Source organism: Nansenia antarctica, assembly GCF_963989245.1.
Source record: "Nansenia antarctica genome assembly, chromosome: 1".
NCBI classification, from domain to species: domain Eukaryota; kingdom Metazoa; phylum Chordata; class Actinopteri; order Argentiniformes; family Microstomatidae; genus Nansenia; species Nansenia antarctica.
In genome coordinates, this window is record NC_137674.1 from 105,882,716 (window position 1) to 105,898,371 (window position 15,656).

General features: G+C 44.0%; 1 protein-coding gene across 1 annotated transcript; it reads right to left on the reverse strand.

Annotated features, from left to right (window-relative positions):
- Positions 1-676: 676 nt before the first annotated feature.
- Positions 677-14,109, reverse strand: nwd1 (NACHT and WD repeat domain containing 1; the record flags this gene model as incomplete). Its single annotated transcript, XM_080529369.1, has 20 exons — positions 677-990; positions 1,193-1,298; positions 1,538-2,091; positions 2,405-2,684; positions 3,046-3,194; positions 3,547-3,631; positions 4,174-4,431; positions 4,570-4,775; positions 5,301-5,375; positions 6,937-7,134; positions 7,555-7,719; positions 8,144-8,261; positions 8,564-8,723; positions 9,456-9,659; positions 9,900-10,714; positions 10,968-11,479; positions 11,791-12,145; positions 12,443-12,580; positions 12,843-12,928; positions 14,022-14,109. The coding sequence occupies 20 exons, from the start codon at positions 14,107-14,109 to the stop codon at positions 677-679; spliced, it is 4,866 nt and encodes a 1,621-aa protein (XP_080385495.1).
- Between the last annotated feature and the right edge of the window lie 1,547 nt (positions 14,110-15,656).

Genomic DNA, 15,656 nt, shown 5'->3' on the forward strand with positions numbered 1-15,656 from the left:
ACAAATCCCCACATCCACCATGTTTATTCATGATAGAATTCAATATTCATAGCGGATTAAAATCAATCAAAATAAAGGGACAACCTTAGGCCCAGACATATAGGATCCCCTCTTGTAATAGCGATGCAGTACATGTGTGAAATTCAACCTTGTTTATAAATATCTCAATACACTTTATTTTTTAACTTATCATAACAGTGACATAATTGATAATATTACCTGCATTTGCCTCAAACACAGTTCCTTCTTGAAAAATATAAATACGCTCTGAAACAGAAGTTGCCCCTCTACTAATCTTAAAAATAACTGTAAACACTCGTAATTTTTGGAGATAGGCGTCAGTGTTATGATTGCTAGACAAAATTATGTCTGAGTGGTAACTAACAGTAAATATATTCTGATTTGCTTGCCAGGTAATAATAATAATACATTACATTTATATAGCGCTTTTCCGAGGCTCAAAGACGCTGACGCAGTAATAACTTTCACTCTGACCTGTAAGGTTGCCTGTCTCCAAAAAATCTCCAGTTTTGTTTACATTCTGCAATTTGTGACATATGGACTTTCATAGCGTATTGTAATGTTCTTAAAAATGACATAACAATGTCATAAGACTATACAGTTCAAAGTGCTGCCATGTTTGTTACTGATTACTGAGAGTGCATGCCAATACCCTTTATAAAAGTTGGCATGTGTGCGAGCCAGACGGTTTATTCTTAAGCATGAGGTTCATGAAGTTGAACTGAGCAGGGTTGTACTCTGGGGCTGTTGAGATGACGGTGTGAGGGCTCTCTGTATTCTTCTCCCTGGACGTGACCCTGTACTGGGCCTTGACGTACCGAAGCGGGTTGTATTCCGAGCTGATCTGATCTGGACACCGTAACATCTCCTTGATGACGTGACCGAGCTGGGAAATGGCCACAAAGCCGTTTTTGTACGTCAACATTCTGATGACGGGAGCATAAACGTACTGGACAAATAACAGATTCCCTATGACAAAAAAAAAAAGAAAGAAAGAAAGAGCGCATTGAATGTTTGTCCAAAACAAGATGTTTTAGATTGCGAGACTTGCATGTCGACATAGTGACGTTTTATTTTTAAACATTTGGAAACAATTAAGTAACATTTACTTTAAACTCTTTTATCAACAAAACATTTAAATATAGTTGGAAATGTAAATGAGAGCACCAACCTGTAGCGACATCCCAGACATTTATGGTTCTGTCCTGGGATCCGGTGAAGACGTACTTATCACTCTCAGAGAAAGCAGCGCATAAAACCCCTTCAAAGAAGAACCCCTGTACATAAAAGATAGAACAACAGCTACTGTATGTGTGTACAACCTGGGAGAGAACCATAGCTCACAACATTATTGTCGCATTCCAGATCGTCAAACATTACAGTCACACCGTGCAGATCAGTAGATTGCAATAAATGTTTAAAAAACGGACTGCATTTGATCTGCAGCGTGACTTTTTGCAATATTGTAATGATGATCTGGAATGCAGTCATTTGCTTTTGACCTTTAACCTCTGACCTTGTACTCCATGGTGTGATCCAACACCAGGGGAGTCAACCCCCACAACCTCTGCACTGCGTCCTCCGAGCCCACCAGCACGTGCTTCTCACAGTTGCTAGTGGTCACGCATGTCACCTTGCTGCGGTGGCCCTCCAGGGTCGTAGCCACCGCGCTCTTAAAGTCGTAGAGGGTGACCTCGCCGCAGCCCGTGCCGTAGAGCAGCCTGCAGTCGGAGAGCAGTGCCATGGAGGAGACGGGCGAGAGGAGCAGGGAGAGAGGGAACCTCTTGGAGGGCCCCTCCACGCTGGGGAAGCTGTCCCTGGCCGTAATCTCAAACAGACACACAGAGTCCTCGTACGCAGCCGCCAAGCGTTTCTCCTTGCCGCCGACGGCCAGGCAGCAGACCCTGGGCAGGGTCTCAGGAGGGGGGAGGCACAGGGTTTCCTGGGGGAAAGCCAGGGGGTAGATGAGGATAGTGCCTGTTTTGAGACCACAGAAGAGCAGGCGCTTGCGCTGGGCCAGCTCCAGGCAGCACACCTCGGCTGAGACAGGCATGGTTTCAGTAGCAGAACCTGAAACGAAACAACAGCGAGATTCTTTTTCAGGGTTCTCACACCTTCTGAAACATCAAATTCAAGCACCCGACATGGCATAGTGAGAGAGAGAGAGAGAGAGAGAGAGAGAGAGAGAGAGAGAGAGAGAGAGAGAGAGAGAGAGAGAGAGAGAGAGAGAGAGAGAGAGGGGAATTCAAGCACTTTCAATGACCCATGTCTATTTTCTATTTTAAGACCTTGATTTTTTTTGTTCAATTACATATTTACTTCATTTTATGGATGCCAACAAAGTAAGATGGTTTGGTACACATGAAGAGTACAAAGAGTCCACCTGTGAGACAGTTCCATGCGATAACCTCTTTCTGGCCACCTTCTGGTTTCACGTAGTACACCATATCGCTATCTTTAGCGAGGGCGACCTGAGAGCAGCATCCGGCGGACACGCAGGCTTTAGGTCTGTGCTGGGGGTTGTAGTTCAGCTGCCACAGCTTTAGGTAGTCAGCGCCACTGGATGCAGAGACTACAGTGCCCTCGAACAGTGCCAGGGCGGTGACGGGGGCATCCATGCCAGTGAAGGAGTCTAGGAGGTTGCCAGTGGTTACAGACCACACCTGTAAAAGACAGGGAGGGTCAGTGAGGATATATCGTTGGGATTTTATTTCTGCTAATCATCAATGATCACTTCAAAGGGCATGTTGCATACTGTACACCTCTATTACAGACAAATGTGGCATATATTTCCGACAACATAGAAGTGGTATACAAACAAAACAATATTGAATACATTGTATGTTGTAACTAGACATTAGCCGTACTGCTCAGCTCTGCTATATCGACATTGGATTACAACCACTTTCGCTGAACGAGTGAGTGAGTTCCATCCAGATGTACTGTAGGTAAGCACAATCTGTGGCCTAAGAAATAAGGTCTGAATGAGCACAGAGCTCAAGTGGGACAGATTTCAAGACTAACGCGTATAGTCTGGTCCTCTGAGCCGGTGACCACCGCCCTGCTATCCCTGGACACACGTGCACACAGCACCGCGTCGCTGTGCTGCAAATCCATGAATCTCTGCACTGAGTCCCTCTCTATGTTGAACAGGGCCAAGGTCTTCTCATGGCCTGGAAACACAGAGGATCACATACAATCAAAGAAAGATGAGGAGACGGTTATTACATACACTCAAAAGAGGCGAAGCTTTCATTGTATAGACAGTAAATAATGTGTTTTATGTTTCCCAATATTATCCTTTTCCACATTGTTTCCTTTGTGTGAATATAACAACGAGACTCAACTTGGAATCAAATCACACCTTAATTTAGAGCCATCAATCATAGTAACAAATGATCTGATATTTTCAGCATTATTTTCAATGAACTTGGCAATCTGTCATTGTAGGTTACACAGGGCAACTACCATTACTTTAGTCATCATTACAGCACTAATGAACTACTTTACGCATTACAGTGTTACCTGCCAAGAGTATCCTTTCATCATCAGAGACAGAGAGGAAGGAGGCATCGACTGGAAGCACAGTCTGTTTCCCACTGCTGAACACCTAAACAAGATACAGCAACACAGGATATGACATGAAACTATTGGCACACTCTCGTTCCAGATGCAAAAAGTGTATATTTATTGACAACAGTTTCGGCCAGAAGCCTTTGTCAAGTCTCCAAAGGCTTCTGGCCGAAACTGTTGTCAATAAATATACACTTTTTGCATCTGGAACGATAGTGTGCGGCTTCTACTTTATCCTTTAGTATTCTGCCCCTGTCGCCAGCACCTTGCCCAAGTTTTCTGCGGTGTCGTTCTCTTCTTTTTCAATGAAACTATTGGCAATCATATGATATCACTGGTATACCATGACTAGAATTTTCCTGACCACTCTGTCCAGGAAGGATTCCTGGCTCCTGTCTTATTATCTTTTGTCACTTATGTCCTGTATACGGTCACTTTTTTATCTTGAATTATGCCTATTGCCTTGTGCTGCAATGTCAGGAACCGAAGCCTAAGAATTTTACTCTCTTACACTTGTGTAATGTGATGTGACAATAAACTTGAAACTTGAAGATCAACATGGCCACATGTCAGCAGTACCTGATACAGGAAGCCTTCCTCAGATGCAATGATCAGTCTGCCACGTTTTGGCAATGTAAGGGCGCTGGTAAGGGTCACACTGTGCGAGGGGCTTTCTAAATGGGTCTGCACTGGTTTGGCCCCATTTGATGCGGGGGAAAGTGTGACAAGTCCCCCCGAAAGGGACGCAACTGCTCCGTCCAATACTCCAAGAATGGTGGAAACTGTGTCACTGACTTGGAATAGCAGCTCTGCTGTGTCAAGATGCCACACTTTCACCTGAAAGTAAAGTGCTTTAGACATACACTTTAAAGACCAGTATGAGACATTCGAAGAACAGTATTAGACATATATAGACAATATAATTAGTCCTTAATTTGGAGTCGCTATAAGATGGCATCATCCATGGCATCATACTTGGCCTCCTGAGTTGGTGAAGACGACACCCCTCTCCTCAGACAGGTTAATGTTTGCACCAAGAGGTGAGGGGTTAATAGACACAGCCTCTTGTATACAGTACTGCTGTCTGCCGTTCAGCAAGCTCCACCTCCTCAGAGTCCCGTCGACAGCCAATGAGAGACAGTGAGCGCCCATGTCAATGACTTTGACGGACAGGACTGTGGCTGCAGAGCACAGAGACACACACAAACACATAAACATACTGAATGAAACAACAACAAAAACACTAGGGCTGGGATCCAAACTGCTGCAATGCCGATGTGTAATTTGAACCTGTACCCAAGAATTTAACTCCTTGTATCCGTACATTGATGTAACAAAAGCAATTCTGAGTCTGATCTGATTCTGATAAACAATCATGGATTAGATTCATGTTTGCTGCTGTCTTTACACTGTATTCAGCTCTGTATATATACCCTATTACCCTAACCCTATGATTAAATTAAATGATAGAATGGTTGTGAGTACTGCAATAACTACTACTAATAGATAGTTGTACTGTTGTTGGCCTTTGCTCCAGGATGAGTAGCTGTACTCATAGCACAGTAGCTTCACATACATGCACACTTGTATGTAATACAAATGTTTGCACTCTGTTTAGATGCCAAACTACATTTCGTTGTCTCAGTATTTGTACCATGACAATCTAATCTAATCTAATCTAATCATGTTGTACTTTTTGACCTCACCTGTGTGTCCCACAAGCGTCTGGATGACCTCCATATCAGTCAGGTCCCAGGCGATGACCCTCCCATCCTCTGAGCCTGCCACCAAGACCCCCGTCTCAGGGCAAACATCCACAGCTGAGACTGCTTTAGAGAGAGAGGAGGGGGGGGGGGGGGGGGGGGAGAGAACATTGATTATGGTCCTTGGGTTTGATTCCCGCTGGGACCATATACAGTTAGGTCCGGAAATATTTGGACAGTGACACAATTTCCATAAGTTTTGCTCTGTATGCCACCACAATGGATTTTAAATGAAACAATTGAGATGTAATTGAAGTGCAGACCTTCAGCTTTAATTCAAGGGGTTGAACAAAAATGTTGATGTGAATACCCTTACCCTAAAGCTGAGAGTCTGCACTTTAACCCATGTACTGAAAAATGTATGCACTCACTGCAATGTAAGTGACTTTGGATAAAAGCATCTAAATGCAGCTAAATGGATAAACGGCATAATATTACGGCATATATTACTATCATTATTATTATTATTAGTAGTAGTAGTAGTAGTAGTAGTAGTAGTAGTAGTAGTAGTAGTAGTAGTAGTAGTAGTAGTAGTAGTAGTAGTAGTAGTAGTAGTAGTAGTAGTAGTAGTAGTAGTAGTAGTAGTAGTAGTAGTAGTAGTAGTAGTAGTAGTAGTAGTAGTAGTAGTAGTAGTAGTAGTAGTAGTAGTAGTAGTAGTAGTAGTAGTAGTAGTAGTAGTAGTAGTAGTAGTAGTAGTAGTAGTAGTAGTAGTAGTAGTAGTAGTAGTAGTAGTAGTAGTAGTAGTAGTAGTAGTAGTAGTAGTAGTAGTAGTAGTAGTAGTAGTAGTAGTAGTAGTAGTAGTAGTAGTAGTAGTAGTAGTAGTAGTAGTAGTAGTAGTAGTAGTAGTAGTAGTAGTAGTAGTAGTAGTAGTAGTAGTAGTAGTAGTAGTAGTAGTAGTAGTAGTAGTAGTAGTAGTAGTAGTAGTAGTAGTAGTAGTAGTAGTAGTAGCAGCAGCAGCAGCAGCAGCAGCAGCAGCAGCAGCAGCAGCAGCAGCAGCAGCAGCAGCAGCAGCAGTAGTAGTAGTAGTAGTAGTAGTAGTAGTAGTAGTAGTAGTAGTAGTAGTAGTAGTAGTAGTAGTAGTAGTGTAAAGAACCCCAAGAAAAGTTATTCTTTTATGTTGATTAACCTGCCATACATTTGTAAACTGCTTTGTTATGTGATTCATATGTTGTTTGAATAGGATATCGGTGACTTTTATTTGGAAGAGCTTTAGGCAAAATGTGTATGTATTTTTGGTTTGATTAGGCTTCCGTAGCCAGGAAGTTCACACAAGTTCGCCATTTGGTGCTGAACAAAAGAGATTGACGGTAAAGGAAGACAGTTTAATGGACCCGTAATGAGGCCATAAGTTCTTACGGTGCAATTTATGGTGCAATTTATGGTGCAATTTATTTGATTGTTTGATTATCACATGTGGACTTTCAAGGTTCAATTAAGGAAAGAAGAAGGAAATAAACACTTTAAGTTACAGCAGTAAGTCTCAAGCCTTTTCATATACGGGGATCCGTTACAAGTAGCACTGATTAAATGATGATATGATGATAGATGATGTGACCATAAATGATAGAGTTCTTCCAACCTTTCTCAAAACCAGTGAGTGTGGTCTTTAGCGCCCCCCCTGGACTCTGGAGAAAACTGCACTTGGGGATGAGGACGGGCTCGGGGCAGGACATGAGCCACTCCTGACACTGGGAGCAGAGACGTCCAATCAGTGAAGGATGTGTGTCGGTGAACGAGTAGAGTCTTGCATAGAGCTCAGTGTAGAAGAGGGAAAAGCCTTTGGAGAGGAGGAAGATGGAGTAACATGGTTGGATAGTCAGCTTGTCCTACACTATACTGTGTAGCTAGCGTATTACATTTTCTGATTCTAGACCACAGAGGGACATATCAAAATAAGTCTTTAAAGCCAAATAATCTACAATACAGGGAATTTTTCCGCAGCTCAATGTCAATAGTGCATGTCGACTAAAGAAATGTAAACAAAAAAAAACTAATATATTGGTTAATACCCATCTAAACACATGTAGAGTGTTCGACAATGCTACTGTGTTCTTGAGTATTGACAGTAATTAAAGTGGGGATGCTTGCGTTCGCCTTAAGCTTTACCTTTTGGGGACTATTCCTTGATTCCACTGTATATATATAGATATGTATTTTACATAATTATATATTTGACCCAGGTCTGGTGAATACTGACCCATGTGTCCATCCAGGAAGTCCAGGGTGGGCTTCAGGAGTATCAGAGCATCTCGTATCAGCTGTGTCTCAGGACAGTCAATGAGTTGGATACAGAGGGTCAGGTCCTGGATGACACTGGCCACTCCGCAGGTTAGGGTCTTGCTGTACAGCCACTCCATGCTGCCTACATGGGGATTAAAGAGAGAGCTGAACTACAAAACTACAATATTTTCAAAAAATGCCGATTGAGAGAGGACGCTGGCGTTGTTTGTTCGCCGCTTCTCTGCCCGAAATCGAGATATACTTGCAGTATACAGAGTAGATTGTCCTACAAAGACAGTTAGATTTAGTAATCTAAAAATGAATTAGACCCCTATACTTTTTTTTCCATTTTTTTATTTTTTATCCTTCCTGCTTTTCTTTCCTCATTGGTCTGGACATGGTCAGATACGTACGTGTAGGTGAAAGCGAGGATTTCAACAGACAAGGCCAGTCATGGTATCACATCAATGGTAACTCAAATGATAGAAAGGAATGAAGGTTGCATTTCAAGGTATTCAAACAGGGCCTTGCAGTATGAAATGGGAGCCGTAAACTCCTGATCTCACCAATGACCTCCTGGCGCAGCTCGTCCCAGAGGCCCGAGTGGAGGAGATGGTAGTGCAGCTCCTGCAACTTCCTGAGGTTAGCCACACCTTTAGTAAACCACAGGGGCTGGTGGGGCACCTGGGCAACACAACAGATGTGTAGGTTGTGTATTGAAAATGGGTTCTTTGAGACACTACTCTATTTCAATCAATCCTTGAAATGTATGAGCAAGCATAGCACATTTTTGTCACAAAGTGCTTTACAAAATGAACAATATAAACATAAACATGAACAGTATTAACATGAGAATGGAGTTGAAACATTGGAGAAGGAGATCTTAGGTTCCTCCTCTCAGAACCTTCCCCTCCACTGCATTTTGATTAGGAGACAAAGAGACAGACAGGATGTAGGAAAAGAGATTCCCTTCATTGTGAGGATACCTTTCTGTCAGCATTCACAGTAGCCTTCAGGGATGTCAGAGTGATGGGTTTGGGTCTGCCTTGGCTCCAGCGACCCAGGAAGTACTCAGCCAAGACCTTGTGTCTCCCAACGTGCTGCTCCGCACTCAGGTACCTCTCTCGCACCATCTCAGTCAACTGCCTACACACACACACAACAGATAGATAGATAGATAGATAGATAGATAGATAGATAGATAGAGAGAGAGAGAGATAGATAGATAGATGATAGAGAGAGAGAGAGATAGATAGATAGGACAGATAGATAGAGAGATAGAGAGACAGATAGATAGAGAGAGAGATAGAGAGAGAGAGAGATAGAGAGATAGATAGACAGACAGTTAGATAGATAGATAGATATTTTATTGATCCCTGAGGGGAAATTAAGGTGTTACAGCAGCTCACACCACAAACAACAACAACAAAACAAAGTGACAATTGAATAATAGAATAAAAATCTGAATAAAAAGGCATAAATAGATATCTGATGATGAACAAAATGTTAAAACTACAAAAATATGATCGTGGCAAACCGTATTTACCAACAAAAAGTCCTAGGTACCCACTGTGCACGCACTGTTTTCATACCCAGATCAGTTGGTTCCACTTTATTTTACATAACAGTTTCCACCGCTATTTACTTTCCATTGATAGAGTAAGTAGGTGAGTATGCTATCATCTGAGAGCTGTCATCTTTTTGTCCTTTGAAAAAGTAAATCTAAATCACTTGGTACCAAATCCATGTACACAGAGGGCCTTCAAACACATTCAAATTTAGATCAGTTTCAGATTTCATAATCTAATAATTTAGCATTCTTACCATATGACTCATATGAACGAGGTAGCATTCAATAGCAAGGAAGGACATCTTTACCTGTGGCGAAAGCTGAGCCCCCTCACACCATTGGCCTGTCTCTCTACTAGCTGTTCCCCCAGGTCGTGCCTGAGGTGGGCCCACAGCAGAGGTGGAAAGCGTATGAGCGAGGGGTTGGGCGGTAGACAGGACTGGTAGACTTCTGATATGACATCATCATCAAGAGACAACAGGTCACGCAGCTCTGCTTCTGACAGACCAGCCCTGGGTAGAGAGAAAATGTATTGATTATCCAATCAAAGGTCAACTAAGCTTGACTAACTCATCAAGTGCAATATCAATGTTATTCATTGATCAACCTCTAATTTATGCAATGTGAAGGCATACCAGGTGACAAATTGCACAATGCAGATACTACATGTTTTGCATTTAAGTTGGGACCTGTTGAAGTTACGTGTGTGTGTGTGTGTGTTTGTGTGTTTGTGTGTGTGTGTCTGACCCTACCTTGCTAAAACAATGTATCCTAAGGCAGCGCTAAGCAGCTGCTTCCCATGCCTCTGCTCCAGAGACAGAAGCAGCTGTGACATCACTTCCTGTGCACTGTTGCCCAGAGACGTCGTGTCCACCAGAGGGCTATAGGACGCCCATCGTTTGGCCATATGCAGAGTCAGCTTCAGCTGCAGAGGACTCCCACACTGCTCAAAGCTGCGCAGTACCACGCCACACTGTTCAGGGGTCAAAGTTCGTCGAGCTGTTCTCAAGCAGGCACCCATGATCTCTCTGCCCTGGTCAAGCGACAGGGGCTCCACCTCGAAGAAATGTTCAGGCGCCTTGACCATTCGGCGCAGGTGAGTAAAGACCTGAGACCTGGTATTCGCAGAGACCACCAAATGGACATTGGGCGGGATGTCTTTGGGCAGCCAATAGAGTTTCTGGGTGTGGTTCACCTCAGAGAGATGGTCCAGTGAGTCTAGAATGAGAAGTAGCGTGTCGCCGTTTTGGGAAACCTTATTTAAAATGCCGTGGAAGAACCTGACAAGTTCTGCGTGTGTGTTGGCGGTTAGCGGCGCGGGTGCCGGCAAGCCGAATGTGCCGCAGATCTGGAAACAGATGCCACGGATGACGTGATCTACGTCGGGGGGGCTCGTCGAAGGAGACACACCGAGCAACCTGAGCACCACTGTGGCCCTGGGGTCCAGGAGGCCCTGCATCTCCTGCGCCAGCTTGCACAGCAGCGCCGTCTTCCCCATGCCCGCCTCTCCATAGACCACCAGCGGCTCATGGTGGACATTGGTGGACTCCCACATGGCCAGGCACACCTTCAGAAAAGTTCAAACCAAAAGACTAAATAAGGTCTTGCAGAAAATACCTGACTTAACACTAGAACAGCCGTGCCTTTTTTGATGCTCTTTACAATGCTCAAGCTGCTATTTACACACAACGACCACTAGTTGGCAGCTTGTAAATTAGCCTGCTTCCTACACAGAAAAACATCAAAATAGCTTCATACTAGCTTATCCTGAAGTGATTTTGAAAATGTATGAGACAGATTCTGATTCTGATGTCTCATACCTTCCCCAGGAGGCCCTCCCTGCCGCAGAAGCCGACGCACTCGGCAACACTCAACACCGTCTGTTCCCTCAGCTCCTGTTGCAGCCAGTCACGGTCTCCCCCCTCCTCGCCTCCCGCCCTCATCCTCCCCGCACCAGCCGCCCCCGGGGACCCAGTAGCCCCCCTGGTGATCCTGGCTTTCATCTGGGACACAAACTGCTCACAGAGGCTCTCCAGGTACTGGGCGTGCTCGTTGCGTTCAGGGTCGACGAGCCCCTTGCTGAGCTCCACGCAGTGCAAGTTGAGGATGCCAGGCGAGGAGGCGTAGAGGCGGGACTTGAGGGCGGCCAGGAGCTCCTGGGCGTCCGTGTCCAGCAGTCCGTCCGCGGTGAGGTCCATGAACTGGACCAGGCGTTTGGCCGCCCGCCAGCCGTCCTTCTTGAGCATCCGGGGCAACTCCCTGACAAAGAGGATGGCCGACGGGTCGTTGTCATGTGCAGGTCGCAGGCCCTCCTCCATCTCCCACTCCATCACTGTGGACAAGGGAGAGACAAGAATCGCGTCGGTTGATCATTTCGGGCAAATGAGGGAGGGTGCATTGTGAGAGGTAGGCCAGGCGCTTGAAAATAGGATAGAATCATGACACATCACACCGTAAGCGCTTAACTAACATTCAATCTGGGTGGAAAGTGGAGAACGCAGTAAGTAGCGATTCAGGTCGTGATTCATCATGTGAGCTTAATAAATGTTTACAAGCCAGGTGATTTATATCAATAGTGTTTTTGCCCCTTTATCCTAGCATGTGCCCAAAAGTGAATGCTCAAAGACACTGAGAAGCTCTGACCAGATTTGAAGAACTGGTGTTTCTCCTCTGAGGTGAAATCTCCATCTTTTTCAGCCTGTGAGGCGGCAGTGCGTAGGAGCTCTAATAGTCGAGCCTCTGCGAAGCGCCAGGAAATGAAATCACAGTCACGTTGCGGCCCACTCTCGGGTCGGAGGTCTGCATAGTGGGGGAAGTGAGTGCTGATTGGCTGAAGGATATACGTGGGCGGGACGGCGTTGTTATCTTTCCAGAACCATCGGTTGAGTAGCTTTAGTCCCTCTTGGTCCTTTAAGATCTTGGACGAAAGCACGCCAAAGTGTTTTTCTGAGATGACTCGGGGGACAGGACGCTGGCCGTACCGATTCCCCAGCAGAGCCTAGAGGCATGAGGAAGTAAATAAACACACTGTTGACATAAACCAAAGCTGTTGGGATTCCTAGATACAGTTGCTATGAAGAATTCAAGTGACATAACAGCCAATTAACTCAAATCAGCTGTACTAGAGGAACAGAATGCTCACTTGTAGAAGTTGCCCTTTAACCACCAATCTAGGGTTATCCAGATACCCTCAAGCCTACTTTAGCCATTAGACGGACAGAAAAAAGTTACACTGCATCAGTGATAAAGCACAACTTCTGCCTATCCTGACAAAGTGTATGTGAATGACACTCACGATGAATGTTGGACCCACAGAAACTCTTCTGCAAGCCTCGATCTCTTTGAGACACAATTCTGTGGTCATGTGATCCACCGCAATTCTGTGGTCAAGTGGTCCACCGCAATCCCGGATGCCAAATCTCAAATCCACAACCTAAAATGTCAGAAAACAACGTTTGAACTTGTTACAGTTATTTAAAGACACTGACAGAAACTGAATTCTGGGGACCAGCATAAGAAAAAACTCATAATTGTATGATTCAGTGGGATAAAACAAAGTAAAATGAAGAAACATTTTGTCTTGCTCCAGCTAGGATGTAGCTTGTACCAAACTGATGAAATTAGTATTCTTGGCATTATATACAAGGCTACATACATACATGTTGGTTGATTTGGCCCTTCGTGTACTCACTCACCTCAAAGACCAAGCCCAGACTCTGGCAAAAAGTTTGGAGTTCAGGATAGGCTTTATCCAATAACACGTTCCTCTCACTGCTCATATCTGCCAACCATCACATCAGTTACAGTTTAAATACACACCAAGCTCACAGTCTAGCCTGACAACTCTATGCAAGAATATAATAATCATTCAAACGTATTGATCCCCATGGTAACGCAATAAGGTTACATTAATTAGCTTGATTAACTACGTTAAGTTAGTGCCTTTATTAGCGCTCACAAGCCAAAATTAACTCCATTAAGCTTACACCCACGTTAATAAACCAATGGCATAGTAACCATGTAACCATAGTAACCAACCAACCAACTTAACCTCTTAAAGGCCCACTCCAGTGATGTCAACATATCAAGGTGCGAAAGGAAGCCTTGTGCTTCACTATAGCTATCACTATAGTCTAGTTTGCCTTTAATGCATTCACAAAGCCTTGTGATTTCTTAATGAAAGCACTAAGAATTGTTTAAGTCATAATTAATGACCATAGGTATGCAGAAATGATGCAAATACTGGTGATTGCAAATGAATGCAATTACTCATTCTAGCCCCTAAAATGTTCAGCCTCTAGTACTAAAATGAGCGCTCACGAGCCAAAAACGGGTCCCAGTTTGACCTGATTGGACAGAGTGCATTGGACACACCTCCCCACTCCCATGATCAGAAGCTTATGTTGCTCAGGTCCTTAAACTGAGGACTGTGTGGTCTAATGAGAGAAGAAATCACCCCCAAGCAAGACGTTTCACTGGCTAGAGATTCTGTTGCTGTGATTTAAAATACTACCCAGGTCAGGTCTGCACATTTTATAGGACCTTTTTGGGGGTGAAATCACCATTAGCTGCCAGTCCCATGTACTTAATTGATGCCTGTGATTCCTTGGTTAACTTTTACCACTGAGGTAGACTATTTTATGGTTAGACTTTACAGTCAATGGTCCACTATGCCATTTTTTACACAAAACTCAACCCAAATTACATCTGATCCCCAACACACACACACACAGATGATACTGTATAATCATAATATCATATTGTATAACACCATGATTATAGCATGTGTTAATTATAAGTGTGTGTGTATGTGTGTATATATACAGTATACTGCATATACATATACTATAGTATAATAAAAAAAGACCACTGACCTGTGAAGGTGGAGCTGATGAAGACTCGGACCACATTGGATCTGAGCTCCGGCCCTTCAGTTGACTGGCCCTGCGCCGGTGGCTCCATCCCCAGCAGCACTCCTCTTAAGGACACTACCGTCACCAAACTCACTTTCACTCAAAGTCCCTCTCCAATCTCTCAGTGATCTGCAATAACACTTGCTCTGTTCCAGTCCAAGAAGGTGCAGAAAGAGGACAAGCATAGGGACCATTTGTCGTAAGAATATACTTGGTTAAGCAACAACAATAAAAAATGGGGGTTTAACCAGGCTGAACTAAATGAACAGAAGGTCAGTAGTACGTCTAGTACTCCTCGTTCTCCCAAATGGCAACTGTAGGCAGATACACCTAAATGGGTTTTTTCTCTCCCCTCTAATCCTATTTGTCAGCATCATCCTCAGAGATCCCTCCAAGACAACCTTTGTTTACCGAGCGCTGCTCAACGAGGACCAGAGGCCCATAGGGGCAAGGGCAAAGGAGGGGGGTGGTGAGGTGGGGGTTTACCGTGCAGCTGTGACTCGCCTTTAATTAACGGTGAGACTAATAACCTATAGTGCACTAACTGTTTCTTTTGCCAAGTGGTTTCATCATGGGGCTGAGAGGAGACACAATTTGTGTTTTGGTTCTGGGATATTCCAAGTAGCTTCCTCGAACATTGGTAGCTTTAAATTGTATATACAGGTGGCACCAATAGAAAGGCTAAAGCTCTAAGCAATCGTGAAATATCTAATGCTGTTTCCTTTTAAATGAAATCAGCAGTCTGAGAGTGCATCATCATCAAATCATTGTTGAACCATATACAGTACACGCAATTGGTCAGAACCGTCAAATAAATGTTAATTATATCCTGCCAATGTTCAGATTTTTTTGCACAAGTAGGCATTGAACTAGTTAACACTGTTTGTTCTCCAGTACTACCGTTGAGCTGTTTTGGCACCGTCAACATTGTGACTGGTACTGTTCCACCTAACGTAGTCCTGAAAACACCCTCAGTGTCTCCAGGTACTAGATCATGAGGGTATTGACAGTGACAACCATGGCTAAAAAAAGGCCTCTGGCTATGACTATGTAATGAATAGTTCAAAACAATGTGTGGTGCAATGTGGCTGCAACATGTGTAATATGTTTACTTGGGGTATATTACACCAGCATATGCCACTAAAGTGCAGGAATATGTTACTAGACTAAATCATTTGAGTTCAGACACTCAATCAATACACATGTTCTTTTTGTGTGTGCCCAGGCTCTCTGACTCAGTGGTAAACCAGGGGGGTATTCCATCAACGTCACTAAAGGAAAATCCGGACTTGTTTTCTTTTTTTATAAGTCTCTCGAGACAAAAATAAGCCTGGATTTTCCTTTAGCGACACTGATGAAATACCCCCGTGCCCTAATATCTAAGGTGTGATGTTTACGACCAAGGCACGTCAGGAAATCACATTCTCACAACCAGCACTCGAAATAAAAACGGTCAAAATCACCCCCCTTCTAAAACTGCCAGCCCCCCTTTCCATCCCTTATGTCCTTTTATCAATGAACGTGGTATTATTGCTATTTCAACATTTAGTTTTGCTCATGTTGAGTAAAATACTGTGGGCGAGGGGAAATGTACAC